Raw genomic sequence first — 19,903 nt, 5'->3', positions numbered from 1 at the left:
TGCTACAAGTGGCAGGGGCAGCTTCGGTGTGGGGCACGTGGCAGATCTGGGAGGGGACAGGCACCGCAGCAGCAGGTAGGACAGGAAGCAAAAGCAAAGCAGCAAATGGGGCAGGGAGCCCAGGGCTGGGAGCAGAAAGCAGAGCACCAGATCGGGCAGGGGAAGGTGAGGGGTAATTTATGGCATGCCTGCCGGAAAGGTTGGCCCCTGCTGTCTTAGTTGCTCATGCTGTTTCTATATGCACTTCCTAATCACTTGTAATTTCTTTGTGCTTGTCCTACAAAGTCTTACCATTGTTGCTGTTTCCAGGCTTGGCAGACACAGACTGAGCTTTGGCATATGAAAATGAATAAGGAATTACATTTTAAAACTCCCACCCAAGACTTAAAAACAATCAACTCACCGAGATATGTTTGATCACAGAGCGGCCCCGGAGTCCCTGAGGTTGCTAATGTGGGCTGGCATTTATTGTGAAACCATTGGCAAACCACTCATTAGAGCTAGGCTTCACGGATTCATTGCTCCTCCCTGTTCTACACTCCTTACCCAGGCAAAATACTTGAGTTGTGTCTGAGTTGTGAAAGCAGCCTGGCACCTAAGATGTGGCATTTCCCAGGGAGGAATTACAGCTGTTAGTAGGGCCTAGACCCCGTAGGCAGTTTTGTCGGGTGTAGCAGAGGTAAGCATAGTCACACTGAAAGTATGGACAAGTAGCAAACTGCGGCACGTTAAAAGGGAGATGCTCTGTGCTAACTGCCCCTGTGCCTGCTTTTAAGTAGGAGCAAAACCATAGCAACTTTTCTCTGCCATGCCGAATGAAGGAAGACAGAGCTACCCTAGTTTAGCTTTTACTTGCTGTGGGGTAAAAGCAGACACATGAGTGCCCTTACTATGCTTTTGCCTGGCATTACTGAAATGCTTCTCCCCCTAGCCATTCCCTATAGCACTTACTCTCTCAGTGGATAGGTGGAAAGATGCATGTAGCCATCCATTCGATCAGCAGGTCCCAAACTCTGACATTGCTCACCACCAATTTAAAACAATGCAACCTTGAGTCCCACCAGCAAAGTGTTCAGTTCAACCTTAAGAACCACCAGCAAATTTTTGTCATATAAAGTAATTCTAATAAATTCATTAGCACGTACCACTGACAGGTACCACTGGTGGTACGCATACCACAGATTGGGAACTGCTGCATTAGATAGTGCACGGTTCAGAGTATCTAATACGGAGCTATAGCAGGGGAGGTTTCTAAAGTGCTCAGTTCTAGCTTTATTTTGCTTCTATTTAAAGTCAACCACAATGGGAACAAAGTTAGACCAGGACTGAGTGCTTTTCGAAATCCTGTCCATACATAGAGACAGATCTCTAGCTCCATCGTTTCTAACATGATAGGACACAATAGTCAATTAAATGTAGGCACTTGGGAAAGAGAACATTTCAAAATCAGCCTGGTTCTAATGGCCCAAATAAAAGTCCCCCAGCTAATTAGTCTTGCATATATTTGATGGAAGCGTGCTATGGCTGGAGAGTACTCTTCTGAAGAACGGCAGAGCAGCAAGCACGCAACTACCATGAAAGATCTCCCTAAATAAGACTTATGTTCTGTCATGTCACAGTGCAGCTTGCAGAAAAGAAGGGACGGGGAAGTGGCAATTTGACAAGACCATCATTACAGAGGCAGAATATTACAGCTATAAACCAAGCAATATTAAGCAGCTCTTGCAAAGTGGACAGTGGTGCTTAAAACCTTTTATTTTAATTAGGAGCATGACATGCCCAAGCCTGTTCCAAAAGGAAGTTTCCTTCAAGTCCTGAATCTGGCAGACAACAGAGTTCAAGTGACAGTCCAAGACCAAGACCTCTTTCAGCAGCCCATCGAGACTTTTCAGGTAGGCTCTTTCAGGACGAGAAGCCCATATCCACAGTCCAGCGGGATTCAGTGACACCAGCAGACCTTATGTGCAGCTTTCAGACGTCCAAAGTGGGAGCAGTGTCCCTCAGTTAAAGAGTACGGGCAGTGCTGATTATCCTCAGCTCCTATTCCTCGAAGTGAGGCGTGTTGTAGATGGGCTTCCTAACACCTCAAAGGATCAGATGTCATCTGAGCTCCAGAGGCGCTTGTACACGGGACACCATTACCATGTATACATGATGAAAACGGCACTTTGTATGGCTTCATAGCATCACACTGTACATGTGTGAGAGTTTTTGGGGGGGTTAATGCATTTGCATCGTTGCAAACTAAACTTCATCCTGATGTAGTTTAGTTAGCAATGATGCGTTGCAGCTATTAGCTCACTCCTCCCCGTTGCAGGAACGGTGGCAGGCTCTGCAGAAAAAAGGACTGGGGCCCTCACCGCTTTGCCTTCAGCAGCGCCTACTGAAAGCAGAAGCAGCAAGGGGCCCGATTTGGTTTTTTTTTCAGTGGAGCCTGCCCACTTCTTTCATGGCCAGGGAGTGAGCTGCCAGTGGGGCAAGCAGCCCCTGAGCTGCTGGGGCCCTGGTCCTTCCCTCTGTGGTGGTGGTGCCCCTGGGGCTGCCCAGGCAGGCTGCCAGTGGGCCGGGACCCTCTGCAGCTCTGGAGCTGATCAGCCCGCAGGCAGCTCAGCCCCTGGCCACAGGCAGGCTCCACCAAAGGAAAAAAAAAAAGATTGGGCCCCTCACTGTAACAGTGACAGAAAGATAAAACTCCTAAATTGAGACAGTGGGTTTCAGTTAAAAACCCACCATTTCAATTTAGGGGGCATAGAATACAACCCCAAGGACTAAACCCCCGTCACGTGTACAAGCGCCCCGTCACGTGTACAAGCGCCCCAGGTGACAGGTCTCATCCCATATAGCACTGAGGCTCCCGCAGGAAAGAGGATGCATTCACACTCCCATTCCTTTAGAGGATCAGAAAGCCACTTCCTAGCTCCTGTGGTGTCCCTGCCTTGACAGTGTGGGTGGGGGCTTGCCTCCCAGAGACCGGAGCTCTGCCACTTCAGCCTCAAAATAGAAACGATGGTTCTTGAGGTGTATTTAAATGAGAAATAAACAGTTGGCTAACGGTGTTTGGCTGTAATTAAGAATAATGGGTAGTTGTCCCAGAGCTAATACGGGCAGCCATTTAGTCTGCAGGGTGCAACGCTCAATTTCAATTAAAACATCACTCTTGGGATTCGGATTTAAGGTTTTCAATGTATGGGCCTGGAACGGAGAGAAGAGCATGGGGAAGAGCTTCAGCCGCAACCTGGGTACTCAGGTCTCTCTCCTTTTCGAGCCCCGCATATGCTGGGCATTGCCTACGGGAGGTGCTCAGCGTGGCAACGTGGCAACCACCGGCTGCCTGTAATTTCATTTTCCAGCTGCGGCACGTGCTGAGTGAATCGCTAAGCCCTGGGTAATCAAAAGCAGCAAGTAGGGAGGGTCTGCTCTGGTCAGCGGGCTGCTGCACGCATGGAGAAGTTGCTCTGAGCTCTGGCTAGACAACCATCAAAGCACAGAGGTCAATGCAAGCCATTTCCCAAGCAGCTTGGGATGCTTCCAGCTCCCTTTGAAAATCCCCCTCCCTATTAACCTTTCTCCGTAACCTGCCTTGAAGTGAGAATGGGTTTGCAATTCCCCAGGAAGCGACAGCTCTTTCCTCATGTACTGGAGCTTGTTTTCTTTCTGCAGGATCCAGCTGAGTATTCGAAATTAATATTGAGCAGCGAGCAGCAAACCCTTCGCTTTAACCTGCAAGAGACTCCTGGATCGGCCTCTGCTTTTAACTACACGGTGCAGGAGAAATCCGTGTACAGCTTAATTGTTTACAAAGCAGGAGGAAGCATATCAAGCCGCTTAGTGAGTACGGGTCGGAAGTGTAAACACAGTATTAATTCAATGGCTGCGATGATGCAATGCATAATGGGGTAATGGGTTCATTAATTCATCCACTCAGTCACAGTGTCAGCGCAGTTGCTCTCAGACACCGTAAAGTTGACTTCTTAGCGAGCAGCGTGGAGTCTGCACGCACGTCTGCTGGGTGATTAATGGAGGCATTACAGCACCCAGGTTGCTGGGCACAGTTTAAATTGGTGGATGCTGCAGCTGGAGAACAGAGCCGGAGCATGGACAGCCGTGGAAAGTCTGACTCTTTCTCCCTTCCCCTCCAAAAAGTACTTGGATAAAGCAGTGATGTTTAAGAGGCTCTGGGGCCAGGCACAGAAATGAAAACAGGAGTGCAACGTTCCTGGCATTAGTTATTATAGGTTGTTAGTTGAAACGTGCAGGAGGACCCTTCATTTTGCCAAACAGAGCAAACGATAAGACTAGCTCCCTGCTCTGCAGCTGAAGAGCCAGGCTGGCGTGCAGCGCGGTGAACAGCCACAGGTATACAGTGAACATCAGGGGGCCACATCCTGATCTCAGTTACTCCTGGATAAGTCGGAAGAAACTCTGTAGCAATTATGGGACTTAATCCAGAATATTTCAGGAGGTAAACGTGATCAGGCTCCGGCCTCAGGTTGCAACCCATTTCCTCCTGCAGCACCCTCCTTACTGAGTGTATTGCCGCCCCCTGCGCCAGCTGTGAAACTGGAAGTGCCGGCGGAAGTGGCTTGGCAATCGGCTGCTGGGGGATGTCCCCCCTGGTTAGCAATTGGTGGCTGGGGGACCGCCCCCGTCAGCGATCTGGTGCCCCCGCAGACTCTGGAGGCACCAGTCGCCCACGCCTCACAGGTTAGCAGCTGAATTGCAGCTTGTCGTTGCGGAGAGTCGGTCCTCCATCCAAATGAGCTACCGTGGGAATGTGGGAAGCCTGTTTCCTGCTGCCCCAGCCCTGCATCTAAGACTTCTTCTCCTTGAGCGTGCAGTCCATATGGCACTCGCCTCTGTCCCACTGGAGCCCCTTGAAGGCAATGGGCCGGTTTCATCCCTGGCTAAACGTCTGCGATGTAGCTGGAATTGCTCTGGTGTAACGGTGGGCCGGGTATACCCTGCCCTCCCCTGGGTGCATTTCAAAGACGGCCCCTGGGCTAGCTCCAATTCTGGAAGCTGCGGACCTGCAGGAACGCAGAGCCCTGTGTGGGCTCTTCGACTCTGTTTGGAGTAGTCTGCATGAAACCTCAGACTCCTGGGTGTTGACTGCTTCCAGCTACGCTGGACGCCTCTGCACCACACGGGACAATACCGCTAAATGTACTTTTAGATGTCTGTGGGTTTGGCAGCTGCATACACAAATCTGCATGGTTTTCCATGCTGGAATTGGCCCGGAGAGGCTTGCTCACATCTCTGTATATCTTTCAACTATGAACAAAGATGTTAGCAGCTCAGGAAAACATCCATTAGAGGCAATAATAGTTTGATTGGCCTGCCCCATGAAAAGGCAGCATTAATCCCCTTGCATCCACCACTGACAGAAATACTGCTGATATCTATTATGTATCAAATGTGCATATATTATTCACTCTGGCAATTTACTATTTAGTCTACGTTTATCTTTGATGGACCACTGTATGACACCAGAAGTGTGATAGACCTTGTGTGGGCAGGTTGGAAGGCAAGGTCCTTGCTCGTGGAAGCTCACAGTACAATCTGTAAGTGAGGGAAAGGGATGTTAAATGTTTACACAGCACATCTGGTGGTTGCCTTGAGCACTTCTGGACCGTACCTATGGCCTGTAGACATTGGGATAGCGTCGCTGGCTTCAATAGCCATGGGGCGTCAATGGATCATCCATCTGAAGGAGGAGATTCTGCTCACCCATTGTGTGACCCCTTTTTAGAAGCTGCATGAACCAATCATAATACGAATTATTGGTGACTTATCAGTATCTCCTGATAGCAGCAATCTTGATGAAATTTGATGGCCAGACTAGCTGATCTCGTGGTCCCAGATGGCCACCAACTCTATGAAATCTGTGGTTTTATACCTTACGAGGGGCTTCCCAACTCAGTCCACATTTCAGTCGTCCAACGAATAGTAAGAAGTTGATTATGCATGATCAAGCTGCTGGATTACTAGATTCTCTTACCTAGGGTGAAATGTATATGGCTTTGCTAAAATACTATGTCGAGCACAGGCTACAGGTTGCAAAGGATGTTAAAAGGCATAAGAAGGTGCAGAGGACAGCCATCTACTCAAGGGCTGGAGAAATTACCTGTAAATGAGATATGTCACTTATCCAAGTGGCGATCAAAAAGAGTATCAATTAAAGTATATTTGTATTTTGGCAAGGAGGGCTTGGTAGTTTAGCAAGGAAAGGCATCACAAGAATGAAGGACTGGAAGTTAGTGTCAGACCATTTCAACTGTTATAGAAATAAGGGCCCTGTTTTAAACGGTGGTTAGTCTCCAAACTGGTGGAGTCTCCATTTCTTGATGCCTCCAGTTAAAGTCTAGGCAACTTTTGGGGGCATATACTGTAGTCAGTCCCAGATTACTGGATCAGGGCAAGGCTCAGTGGGTGAAATCCTAAGAGGTCAGGCTAGATGTTCATTGAATGACCTAGTGGACTTACTATATCAGTCTATGAATCCTGGTCCCAATGAAGCCAATGGGAGTTTTGCCACTAGCTTCAATGGAGCCCAGATTTCACACTCCTACAGACTGATCCAAATCTTATGGGGGAGTCCCAATGATTTCTATGAGCTTTGGCTCAGGCCCCTACCTCCCGTGATACCAATATTTGCCAGTGCACCTTGTTCATCAGACAGCATGCTAATAACCATGTTTGATTTTTCTCTTTCCCCAGATCACAGACATGCAATCGAAACCAGTCGAGGGAATGGCAGCTGTCAGGTCAGATTTGGTTTTGATACTAGGTTTTGAGCTCTTTAATTTTTCCGGGTGCTGTTTCCCAGGGTTGTAGCTCATGGGACAGAGATGTCACTGGAATCTGAATTGCATCAGTATTCCTGGGATAATGCCAGCTTCAGGAGCCATTATCAGCAGTTAGGGGCTGAGCAGCCCAGGGCAATGCTATATCCCTTTACCGCATCTTGATGAGAGGGAAAGGAAAGGAGCTGTCTGGGGAAGCACTAACTGGGGCTGTTGCCTGCAAATTGTTACCCAACCCACAGCTGTCATTTGCACTCCCTGCACTATATTCAGTGTGCAAAATGGTCTGAGCAGCTACTGAATTATTTCCTTTGTTGCTGGGATATAAGTGATTACCCAAAGCTCAGCGCAGTGGAGAAGCAGGCCTATGGGGACAGATTCAGCCCTATGTCTGTTTCTGATTCCAGCTCAGAGGCATCAATTTTGCACCCTCCAATTTTGCACCCTGGCCCAGGACTGACCTAACTTGCACCTCTGCCTCAGTGAGCAATCTGAGAGGTGCAGGACTGCTGTAATTACACCGCCTGCCCTGCCACTCCCTCCTCAATACTCCTGCTCCCTGGCCTGCTCCTGGGCCCGGGCAGTCACAGAAGCACCGCAGAGGTGGCAGAGCTGCCTACGCTTGTGTGCATGGGGTGAAGCTCACACTGCACTACCAAATGAGGCCCCAGAGCTCGGATCCTCTTCACACCAAGTGTGCCAGCCATTGCAGATGCTCCCTGCAGCTGTGCCAACACCCTGAAAGCCGTGGCATTTTGAGGAGGTAGTCCCAACGCTCGTGTCTGAGGTTCTCCAGCGTTGGTCCCAAGTCCTTTGCTGGCAGGCCATCTTTAACTGTCAGTCTGTTTTCTAGCAGTGGATCCCACAAGAGATGTGCTGCATTTGTAAGGGAAAGGATTATCTTCCTGCCACAGAAGCAAACCTCCTCTGGCTTCCTCAGTCCAGAGGCAGGGTGGGTCCCGCACCCGCTCCCAGAGCTGCTTTATCTAACAATTACAGTGCAAAGCAAAGCATTCTCCTTTTTGTCAGTAGGCATCACTTAGAGATGTGTAAGGAGGAGATCTCCTGAATAACCATTAAGGATTATAGCTGCTTTTTTAATTTCCGGATGACTTGCCCATTCTAAATGAAGTTTGGGTACCATAAAGCAACAAGCTTATTTCAGAGACGTTGGTGCAGGTGCTAGCTGCACACCAAGTATGATGAAGAACCTCTCTGCTGAAGAACCATGGTATTAATGACCAGGCATCTGATGCCTTTTCCACTCACCCATTGTGTTGTTACATTGTGGGTCAGCCGTATCTACTAGTACTTTTGCAATCGTCGTACTAGAGAGGGTCACTAGTGACTGAACATCATGGAGGAGACCTATTTAATCACAGAAACGTTGGGCTGGAGGGGACCTCTGGAGGTCATCTAGCCCAGTGGGTTTCAACCTTTATTTGTATCAGGACCCATTTGGCCGGTCCTGACCCGCTGCCCCTCGCCCCAGGCCTCAGCGCCCCAGTGTGTGGGGCGGGGGTGGGTGCGTGTGGGGCATGGGGAGCCCCAAGCAGCCCCTCGCAGGCTGGAGCTCTGCCAGCTTGCAAGGGAAAAGCCACGGTTTCCCACATTTTTCCCCTTTAAAGGAGAATCCATTTTCAAAGTTTGTGCGCGACCCTTTCATATATTTTTGCAACCCACTTTTGGGTCACAGCTCACAGGTTGAGAAACACTGATCTAGTCCAACCCCCTGCCTAAGGCAGGGTCATCCCTATCCAAACCATCCTGTACAAATCCATTGTCAAACTTAGTAGCAAAAGTCCACAATCAACCCTGATGCAACCACAAGGCGTAACACCCGAACTCTGTCGCAGGGAAAGCTGAAGGAAAACTGGGTTAGTTGGGAAATGCTTTATTTTCCTGTAGAAAAATTTGACAAAACTTTTTTAAAAAATATTTTGGAGGGCCTTTCATTAAAAAAATGATTCTGGGAAGGGGTGACAATTGAAAATTTTTTTAAGTCAGTTTTTGGTAGCTGGAAACCAAAAAAAAAATCTTTATCAGGCAAAAATATTTGACTTTTTACTAAAATTCTTTACTTGACCATATAACATTTCTGAGTTGAAAGGGGGGAAAAAAAAGTTCTTGGGGTTTTTTTCTAGTGAAAAACACAGTATAACCAAGAGACATTTCTGGGGGAACTTTCCATTTCAATGGAAACAACATCTTTTATTAGAAAAATACATTTTAATAAAAAACATTCCAACTTTTTATAATGCTTAAAAGTTTGCTGGCATCAAGTGAGTACATAAACGTCGCATCCCAAGCTGGCATGACTGATGGTGGATTCACTGTGACACTCATCTCTGTAATGTAGACAAGACCTAGTTTCCTTGGGATGGATGAAGTCCTTTCAATTAAGTTTATGAAGGTGCCCCAGAAGAGCCCTACGACCAGGCTCTTAAGTGAGAAGGAGGGTACAGCGCTAGTCACCTAAGTGGGGATATCCAGGGTTAACTGATACGGGGATGGGAAATGATTATCCTTGAATCAAGAGATGGGCAACGACCCAGCCTTAAGTGTTGGTAGCTGGCAAGGGAGAGTGCCATAAAAATTAAAAGGTACGGAGCACATTAGGAGCGCTTGAGCAGCTCATGTAAAGTGTCTACTATTGTATTTCTCTTGACACCGTGATGAAATATACTTTCCTTGCAGATTCATTAATGCATTGGACCAAAATGTCAACATCACCTTGGGCAGCCAGGAGGTCATCAGCGTTAACAAAAGTTACGGCGTTTCAGGTTACACGACGTTAGAGAGGGGAACGTAAGCACTTAACTTCATACCTAGATCCCCGTTTCCCTCGTGGGGCTTCTTTTGGATGCATGCAAGGGTCCTTTTGCACGCTCTTGGAGTTGACTCATTGTGTGACAGGAGTTGAAATGTCAGCCAAAGGGAGAGTAGTCTGTATATGCGTCGTCCCATTTGTACCTAATTGGAAAGAAGCAATGTTGTTAGATTGCAGGGCACGCCAGCAAAAAGACAGCAGATCGATAGGCCTATGTGAGTTGTATAGCTGAATTAATGTAGCATCCACTCAATGCCAAGTCCAGCTCTCTGCCCAGGCTGTTACCACTTGGGATAGATAGGTGGATTAAATAGGATCAAATGAAAGGGGTGGATACTAAATTCCTTATAGCCATTATCTGAGTGAAAACATCACAGTTTAGTGCAGGAACTTACCTTTTACATGGGGCTCTGGCGGTCATGGCCAGAAAGACCTTGACTCTTGGGCTATTTGTTTCCCACACCATGCAGTGCTGGAAAGTATATTGGATCCCATTGCATAGCATTTTAGTGGGTCTTCTAGGCTGGGGCTCCACATAGTTTGGTAGCATTGCTAGAGCTGGTCCTACCATGGTATTTTTAGGGAATCCATCTTTCTGGCATCTATTAGGTCTAAAACAAGTGGCACAACTTTCCCTCTTCCTCTGTAGCAACCCCATTAAGAGCTTTATTGTGGGAGTTTACAACCCTTGTGGTATAATCTCTACCAAGTCAGCTGGCATCTGAATAGAAACTGTGCCTGTCCAGGGCTAGGAGAGTAAATTTGAAGGCAAGTCACGCTCTTTTGAAAGCAAATTGCTCAACAGCAATTGCACATAGTTCATTTTTGTGAAGTTGAAGAATATGGGCACCTCGCTCAATTGCCTGAAACGTGGGGCTTAAAGTGGAAGGAGACATTGAAAAATCAGGAGTTCAGTCCCAGGTGGAATCAGGAACCATTGCTGCCCGTGTCAGCGATGAGATGTCCCATGAGACGAATTGTGTTTGGTACAAAGAAGGGAAACCAAAGAGCAAAAACCGACAGACATGTACATGGCTGCAGATGTGGCCTAGTCATTCCCCCAGTCCATTTTTGGGAGTCTTTTTAATAACTAAGCTCTTTGTCTGTAAGACTAACCTGGAAATACTTTATTTCATTCTTGTATCAAGCTACAATAAGAGAAAATGCCAAACCGAAACAGGGGAATTCAGCCTGGACCTAGGGCTGCTTGACTTCGGAGCGTCGTACACCATTGTGATAACCAACGTGAGTTCCCCTTCGGCTTGAACACAACGTTTCCGCTCTGCACGCCCCTCCTCTCTGTCCGTGGCCTTGCCCTTCCGCCGGCATCTGCTGGCTTTGCCGTTACTGTGGCAGGAGCTTGAGCATAGCCATTGAAAAAAGAGTCACTTATAGGAGGCAAATTTTGGTACCGAGCATGTGAAAGTAGCCTGCAGCCATTCCCCCGTACGCTGTGATCTTGTAGCTTGAGTGGGAATCCTCCAAGGAATATACAGGATCCAGGGATCGGTTTTGGCAGTTTTGTTTGGCAGCGTTGCTCTTTCCGAGTTTTGCTTGGCACGAAGGGGTGCTGTGCTGCTGGAAATGCCCCTGCCAGATAAGACTTAACATGGATATATAATTGTTAGAAGACTCCACAAGAGCCTTCTCACCTTCATTACTTTGCAGACATGTTCCACCTCGCCCTCCAACTTCCCCTGCCTGAAGCTGATGTGACGGTCTTGGGGAATTGAGAGGGAGTGGGAGAAAAGCCACGAGAGAGGCTTGAAAGTCTGTGTCTGTCTTGCCATTTCTCAGCTAGGGAGCACATCATAATTTTGAATTCCAGCTAAGGAACAGCGTCTATCTTTGGAGGATTTCCAGAGACAGAAAGGGAAGTTTTCATGATGTTTCCTCCCCCTTTTCTGGGGTGTTAACAGCATCGGAGCCAGGCAGCCCCCTCTGACAGGCTGCTATTGCTCCAGCCAGCCTAGGCTGCCACTCAGATCTCCAGTGCTTCTCTAGCTGACAAGGGCCAAGTACCTAGAAGTGATCAGACCATTTACCGCTTCGGCTTTTCCAAAGCACAGCCGTGCAGACAAACCGAGTCTGACAGGACACTGTGCTTAGCTGCCCTTTGGGTCTCCCACCGCCGTGCTGTGATTAGCAGGGCAAAATGCTATTAGCTACTTGCTGGTAATAAAGCGTCCCTGTTGGGCAAATAATAAGATCTGGCCGTACCTCCAAACCCAGTTCTCTAAAGAAAACAATTATAGCTGCGAAGCTCCCGGTCGTTGCTGAAGTGCGGTGTACAACCCTCAAGGTAACGGGCCTGTCCTGTCATCTCTAAGTTCAGGGAATTATGTATGCCGTGCAAAAGTGCTACGGCGGGGCATGCTTGCTAGACCTGAGCATATCCCCTTAAGTCTGTTTCTCCTTCCAAAATGATGCCATAATCTTTGATTTCCCAAGTGTCTTCTATCTGCATTTTGTCACAATAAATAACAACATCATTTGCATGGTATCTTTTCGCTGAGATAATTTTTCCAGTTTTGGTTACCTTAACAACCTTGCTGTGCTGCTACAAATCAGAGGCTGTCTCTCAACTTGCTTATTTATTTTCTGCTAAGGGATGATTTTTTTTTTCCTTATCTGGGCAATTCATTTGATCACAAATGAGGTATTAGGAAAAGTGGTTTTATAGAGTAAATCAGCACGTCATAATAGGCTGGGTCACACGTGCAGATGCTGCTGCCCCTCCGTTGGAGGGAACATAACCGTTCAGTTTTCTATCATGAACTCCCCCAGTTAATGGAGATTCTCCTGTATTTTAGGTGGCTGGGGTCCGTGTTTTGAAGGTAAGCCCATCTGAATCCTATGGCCACTGTGCCTGGCAGCACTTCATGGTCAGACCCTCAGCTTCACCAAGGGTGTCAGCCAGGTTGGGCTGAACTTAGGCAGAAAGCAAGGCAGGAAAGGACCTTAAAGACTAAGCTGGTTAAGATGCATCAGCTGCAGAGTCCTAAATGCCTGTAGAGTCATTACAGTATCCTGGGCCACATCCTCAGCCAGCATAAAATGATGTGGCTCTATCGACTTTGGCAGAGCTACACTGGTTTATGCCAGCTGAGGATCAGCCCTGTTATTTCGGGAAGTGCAAATGTCCTTAAATTAGCCCCTGTTATTATTTAAATGTGTGTTCAGGGTTTTCTTTCTCTCTTTCTCTCTCTTTTTTTGCAGAGGTTTTTTTTCCCCCCCCAGTTTGGGCAGTGAAAATCCAGGAGGCTCTTTTTGGGAGGGGGGTTGGCTGCCCTACTCATCCCATCCACCCAGCCAATGTTGTATGAACCTGGCCGCCAACCTCCAGAAGTTAAATAAAAATCACAAACCTGCCCCAGCTTCTCAGCAGCTCCTTTTTGGGCAGGCAGGTCTTCAGGGAAGCCGCAGGCAACTGGGGAGGTGGCCAGTCTTGATTTTAACCCATTGAGACAAAGCCAGGAGTCCTTGACACAGTTGTTCCTGCAAGGAGTTGAGCCTGAATGAAGCTTGCATGGTACCAGTTCTGTGTGTCTGCTCTTGGAAGCTAAATCAGGGTGATTTCACCTTGTTTCAGTCTGTCCCCTTTCATAGTTTTATAGTTTCTAGGGTCGGAAGGGACCTGAGCAGATCATCGAGTCCAACCCCCTGCCATGGCAGGAAAGAGTACTGGGGTCAAACGACCCCGGCAAGGTGTTCACCTAACCTCCTCTTAAACACCCCCGGGGTAGGAGCCTGCACCACTTCTCTTGGTCCCAGACCCTAGCCGCCCTGACCGTGAAGTCGCGCCTCCTGATATCTAACCTAAACCTACCCTCTGCCAGCTTGTGACCGTTATTCCTGGTCACTCCTGGCAGTGCTTGGGGAAACAGTGACTTCCCCAATGCCTGCTGGTCCCCCCGACTAGTTTGTAACAGGCCACTAGATCCCCCTCAGCCCTCTCTTGTGGAGGATGAACAGGTTCAGGTCCTGTAGCCTCTCCTCGTAGGGCCTGTCCTGCTGCCCCCGATCACGCGAGTGGCCTCCTCTGGACCCTCTCCATGCTGTCCACATCCCTCTTGAAGTGTGGCGCCCAGAACTGGACACAGTACTCCAGCTGCAGCCTGACCAGTGCCACACAGAGGGGGAGGATCACCTCCTTGGCCCTGCTCGAGATGCATCTCTGGATGCATGACAAGGTGCGGTTGGCCTTCCTGACCGCGTCCCCACGCTGCCGGCCCACATTCATCTTGGAGTCAATGATGACCCCCAGATCCCTTTCCACCTCTGTGCTGACAAGCGGGGAGTTCCCCAACCTGTAGGTGTGGTGCCGGTTGTTTCTCCCCAGGTGCATCACCTTGCACTTGTCTGTGTTGAAACCCATCCTATTCTCGTCCGCCCACCCTTGTAACCTGTCTAGGTCTGATTGTAGCCTGTTGCATCCTTCCAGTGTGCCCACGTCCCCCCACACATCTTAGTGTCCTCAGCAAATTTGAACAGGTGCTTTTTACCCCTCATCCACATCACTGATGAAGATGTTGAACAGTGCGGGCCCCAGGACCGAGCCCTGGGGGACCCCACTTTGCCCTGGGTATCATTTGTTCATGTGTCCACAGTCAGCCGCCCCCCTTCGTCTCATGGTACTTGTCTCCTAAGGCTCTATATGAGGCTTTCCTGCCTATCCCAACTTGTCTTTGACCCTCCTGGCTCTTCCTTTTCACATCTCTCTCCTTCTGGTGATGGGTTTTGATGTTTCTTGCTGGGCTCCCCTCAGTACTCATTCCTGTGATTTGCATGGCATCCCCGCCTCCTGTCTGAAGTGCTGTATAAATGACCTAAATGCAGTAGTTAGTGTGGGAATGCCTCTGGACTCTAATAAGTAAATCATTAGGGACAGTGTTTTCATGCAGCTTCCATCCCCATCCAGCTCTTTTTAAGGCATCACTGACATTTTTTTGGCCTAACAAGCAAGACACAGAGGTTTCTTTCCCTCCTTTGAGCCTTCAGAAATATGCCCTCTTGATTTGTCTCCCTTTATGGTGATTAAGCATTGCTCGTGCCTTCCTCAGCATCCTTCTTAAAAGCAGAATTTGCTGTTTCCTCTAGGTTGACTTGAAGTTATTGCAGGTTGGTGTGTTCTTGGCTGCTAGTCTCTCTTTCTCTCTGTAATAGGGCAGATGTTAATTAAATCGAAGGAAGCAAAGTTAGAGAGTTAGAAATAAATGTACAGTAAACCACACGAGGGCATCTGATGCAGGTGTCGGACAAGAGCAGGTCTGTCCAGCGGGCTGCGTGTCCAGTGCCTCGCTCTTGTCACATGCCCTGAATTGCTGATGGTGCAGGAAGTTGGTAGGATTCAGATCCAGCCGGCAAATCAAAAAGCAGGTTTTTTTTCTTCCGCCTTTACAAGAAAACTCACTTTTGGTAAATTCTGCGTGGAAGCCCATGCAGGATAGATCTTCTTCAGCAGCTCATCCGCGTGCCCCTGTGCTGTCTCTCCTAGGCATCTGGAAACACTCTCCACATGTGGAAATCAGAAGATATCAAAGCCAATCATGTTCATCTGGCTTGGCAGTTGCCGCAGTACCTGTTGATATCAGCTGGAGAAGTGATGTTCTCCATTACAGGCCTGGCATTCTCTTATTCTCAGGTATTGTACTTTTGGGACTCATCGACGGTTGCTAGAGAAGGGAAGACAAAATCCCCTTTAGAATCAGGACTTCTGGACTCTTTTCCCATCTCTGCTACTGACTTGTAATTTGGCCTTTGGCAACAACTCCGGTAAACGCCTGGTTTAAAATTAAGACACTAACTTACCTGTGACACTACATTCAGTCGCAAGGCTCTGCGAGTCCATTGGTGTCCACTTGGCAGCACATTGCCTCCGCCCTGGTCCACCCCCTGCACCATAGAGCCCTCCACGTCCGTACGGCCTGGCATGAAATATCGGGGAGAAAGAGCAGCCAAATGCTGAAACAAAGGTGCGGAGCCCAAGCCATTGAGCACGTCCTTGTGTTGTTTTCAGGCTCCTGTCAGCATGAAGTCCGTGCTCCAGGCAAGCTGGCTGCTAACCGTGGCCTTTGGAAATGTCATCGTGATTATTGTGGCGCAGGCTGCACCGCTGGAGCAGGTATGGCTGTGACGGGGCTGGGCACGGGGGCGCTGCATTGGGAGTTTCCTCCTCCTGGCACTCTGTCATCGGGGCACTTAAAATAGTTAAAAATGCCCTGACTATAAGCCCAACATGCCAAGGGCTGGAGCCAGTGCATCGTTAACCCAACGAGCATCATTAACCCAATGTGCATTGTTAACCCAATGTGCATCATTAACCCAACGAGCATCATTAACCCAATGTGGATTTTTAACCCAATAAGCACTTTTAACCCAATGTGCACCATTAACCCAATGGGCACCCTGTATGGCAGCAGGTTGTACTGCGATCTGCTATAAGGCTGGCACGCAGCCCAGTGGGGAGCTTATCAGTGAGGCGAAGGCGCCTGGATTCCTAAAAGACCACGTGCTCCTGTTGCCAGGTTTGGGACTGGGATGCTTAGATTTGGAGCTTAGTTTCACCCAGATGGTCTGAATTGGGAGAGGCTCTGATTGCTAGTGAAAAGGTAACACTAAGTTTTAACAGTGGGAATTTTTTAAGCATTGCTTGTCCCCTAAATGGTTAGCTTTGTGCATTCCCGCTTGCTGGAGAAGTTTAAGGCAGATTCGCCTGTTTGGGAGGGATCCGGAGGATGAACCATGCTTTAGCTCATCCACTCACATCAATTAGCTTTAGCTATATGCTTATAATGACCAAATTTCATACAAGAGAGGTCCCAGAAACCTCAAGAAAGAGGCTTTCCTCCTGTGAGCTCTCCTGGCAATGAAGGCCTCGCATGCAAACGAAGCAGGTGCCTCCCTCGCTTGGGAACGGGGTGCTCAGAGCTGTGTTTGCACTTCTTTTCCAGTGGGCTGAGTTTGTCCTGTTTTCTGGCCTCCTCTTTGCTGTGTGCATCATCTTCTCTATCATGGGCTATTTCTACGTCAGCGTGGATCCCGAAGACCTGAAAGAAAAAGAAGAGAAGGAAGAGATGCCAAGTAACATGATTAGCCTTGTTCCCAAGAAAGCAAACTTATAAACTGTCGGAGCGGGGCAGGATGGCCTTTCCATGAACTGAACATGTTGAAGGGGAGACTGAAGAATGACCGGTGAGGTTTCGACGTATGTGGCAGCCTTTCTCATTTGAAATGGAGCCACCTTCTCCTTTGGACAGAATGCCTCCTTTTCTCCTTAAAAAAAAAGGGTCCAAACCCCTGTGTGAAACTCCCCAAGAAAACTTCTCTGGTGTTCAAGGCACTTATAAATAAATACAGTTTAATTTTAAAGCTGCCCGCCCTTTTTAATCAGAGAAAGATTCGCTGTGACTTGGTTTTAAATATATATTGAGCAGCGGGATGGGGAGGGAGCAGTGTGCGTGTCAGGTGCTCTGAGGCAGCACAGCTGGCTTTGCAAGAGTCTGGAAAAGAGAAGGAATTTATGGATGCACCATCCGGTGGAGAGAGATTTCCATTTTGTCAGCGAGGGCTGGACGTGGGACAGACGATCACAGAAGATCCCAGCACGTGACTTTCCATCTGCGCCCCTCATCCGCATTTTTACAGCTTCGGGACGGTCTTGATTTATGATTTCTGCCTCCAGAGCCATATGCAATCAAGGTGGCAGGGTCCGATGTGGCCCCGAATGTCACTGAGCGAGATGCGTGTGCTGCTCTTTGTCTGGCTCGATTATTTGTCTGGCGTATAGTGTTGCACCAGGGCTTTGCAGCCAGGCAGGGTGGTTTGATTCGCTGCAATTAAAGAATCGGTTTATGCTTTTTAGCCCATAAAAGCACACAGGTCCTTTCACCAGGCACCTTAGGAAAAGGTAAAGAGTTTACTGTGCATTTTATGTTCTGGTGCATCAACCAGGATGCCGCAGCGCCCAGGGATGCTATGAGATCCTTTTAAGAGTGCTGCGGGGTCCCATGCAATACTAGCTCTCTTAGGTACACCGATGCAAAACGCGGTTCTCATGATAAACCCAGAGATTTCCACCAGAAATCCCAGAGTGCCAAAAACATTCTGCCCTCTTGTGATCTTTCTGAGCTCTTTGCAACACGAGCACTGATCTGTTATTTTTCCCTGGTCAAAAAATGAGTGCAAGCTGAGAGCTCGCATTTTCTGATGGGTCCCTTGAGTCCAATGATGAGTGCCTTGAGTCCAGTAAGGGGTGCCTAAAAAAGGTTGAGAACCACTTTGTTATATATATATATATATATATATATATTCTGTGGCAAGATTGGATGGGCAGCTTTGAAGCATGTCCTCTTATGCTGCAGCTGTTCTCCCGGGATTGCATGTCGCAGCAGTTACTGTAAAGCTGCCGACATCCCGCCGTGGGCTAAACAGGGATGCACTTTGTTGTCCTTTTCAGATTTCAGTCTAGCGAAGTAGAACGCAGCGAAAGTGATTATTTTTAACTCGCTTAGATTTCCTTTCAACTTCTCCAAAGCTGCATCTTTTCTTCTTCTGCCTCTGTACAAGACTCTGGATGGAGCTATTGAGACAGAACTGTGAGATTTTATTATTGGTATCAAGGGATGCCTAGGCAGAGTCTCTATCTCGCCAGCCTTGTCTAAGGGGTGCGGGTGCTTTATTGCTGGGTCTAAGCCTAGCACAGCTTACGGTATTTGATTAGCATATTTCCTGGGTGATGGTGAAGTCTCATGTACGTGCTTTGAGACAGATTTTTCTCTGGTCTTTCAAATGAAGTGGGGAAAAAAAATCAGCATTTAATCCCATTCCTGCCCAGAAAAGCACGTGCTTAACCTGAGGGCTGTGGGACGTGGGTACATCTGTCGGTGCTGTCTGAAATACAGATGCTGTCCTGAATAGGTCTCAACCACCCCATGGCACTCTCCTAAGAGAGGACCTAATTCCAGCTTAGTTGAATTGCATGCAAGTCCCGTTTCCATTTCAGTCCGATGGGATATGTTCCCATTTGTCCCTTCTCTTCCTGTCCCAAACAGTCATGCAGCTGCAACACCGGCTCAGTATATGTTTCTAGACGCTGTTAAACAGATGCCACGTTCAACCCCATGTCCCAAAGGGGAGTGAGGGGCATTGAAAACGGTCTATTAGGTCATCTAGCCCCATTCTTCCAACGTCGGTGGAGGATTATTCCCTTTGCTCCTTTTTGTATTATTGTCTGCATGCCATGACTCAGCTGGTCCTTTCTCCCCCAGGCTTTCCTGTTGCTTTCCTAATCCTGTTTTATGATCCCCTGCGAATCAGCTCAGCTACTGCCGAATCGCTCTGCTATGATGCTATTTGACTTGCTTCCAAATTGAAGCGCTAATAAAAAGACATCCCCCTCTGCAAAAAAAAAAAAAGAGCTGAAGGACTGGCCAGGCTCCAGCAGGGCTGAGCAGACACAATTTAAAATTATTGGAGCATTTAAATTTTTATAAGCCTTGAATTTGGAAGCAGTTCGGGGTTTCAGGGCATGTGCGGTGTTGAAGCAATTGGAAAAGATTGGAGCCCTTTCCTTGGGAAGTGATCGGCTTGCCGTGTGCTGACAACTCCCATCTGTGGAGGGGGAAAGCCTTGTGTCCAAGCGAGGCATTCCTAAACACTGCGTGTGCTTTTAAAGCACCTTTCAACACAAAATTTCCCCTGCCCCCTACTTGGCAGCCTTACCGAAGGCTGTCACATGCTCTGAGCTTATGAAAGGAGTCATTCCCAACTCATAAAAGATGCGTTTAATATATTGTATGACTCTGCCTGGTAAATGTTGGATGCCGAGGCCTTCCAGACTTCCCCGTGTGCCAGGTTGGCGCCATGAAGCGAGGGAGCAGAGGGAAATCGTCGCTCCTGTTCTTTGTGACTGCGGTCATGAAAGGCTGCAACACAGCCCTCGCACCAGGCCCCGCAAATCCAGAATGGGGCAACTCGTGGGAGTACGTGCAAGCTGGGAGAAAAGAGCTGCCTGTCCAGGCTGTGCCTGCATATAGTGCCGCCGAGGCTGTCCGTGCGCTGGCCGCAGGGCTCAGGCCGGGCAGTGCTGGGGTGTGAGCGCCCTCCCCACTCGCTCGCAGGAGCCAGGCTGATCTGAATTTTGATTTTGGCGGGCGCGTCTACACAAGACGTTGACTGTGGAGCTGCATAACTAGCTCTGCAGCCAAAGCCTCATAGCTACACGTGTGGTTGCAGCTTTCTTCAGGGAATCTCGGCCTCTTGTGGGCTA

General features: G+C 48.5%; 1 protein-coding gene across 2 annotated transcripts in view; it reads left to right on the top strand.

Moving 5' to 3' along the window:
* The window catches only part of SLC15A2 (solute carrier family 15 member 2), a 76,845-nt gene extending 59,841 nt beyond the window's left edge, over positions 1-17,004 (top strand). For both annotated transcript variants that reach the window (XM_090046013.1, XM_090046012.1), the window contains 8 exons: positions 1,767-1,892; positions 3,661-3,828; positions 6,718-6,764; positions 9,501-9,611; positions 10,782-10,878; positions 15,131-15,277; positions 15,653-15,757; positions 16,587-17,004. In XM_090046013.1, coding sequence (XP_089902139.1) covers positions 1,767-1,892; positions 3,661-3,828; positions 6,718-6,764; positions 9,501-9,611; positions 10,782-10,878; positions 15,131-15,277; positions 15,653-15,757; positions 16,587-16,757 — 972 coding nt within the window. In that variant the 3' untranslated portion in view covers positions 16,758-17,004. The remainder of the gene's footprint in view (positions 1-1,766; positions 1,893-3,660; positions 3,829-6,717; positions 6,765-9,500; positions 9,612-10,781; positions 10,879-15,130; positions 15,278-15,652; positions 15,758-16,586) is intronic.
* The last annotated feature ends 2,899 nt before the right edge of the window (positions 17,005-19,903 follow it).

This window comes from Crocodylus siamensis, chromosome 4 (genome assembly GCF_052110815.1).
Source record: "Crocodylus siamensis isolate JL-2025a chromosome 4, ASM5211081v1, whole genome shotgun sequence".
Lineage (NCBI taxonomy): Eukaryota > Metazoa > Chordata > Crocodylia > Crocodylidae > Crocodylus > Crocodylus siamensis.
Note: the sequence above shows the minus strand (reverse complement) of the source record. Positions and strands in the feature narration are given on the sequence as shown.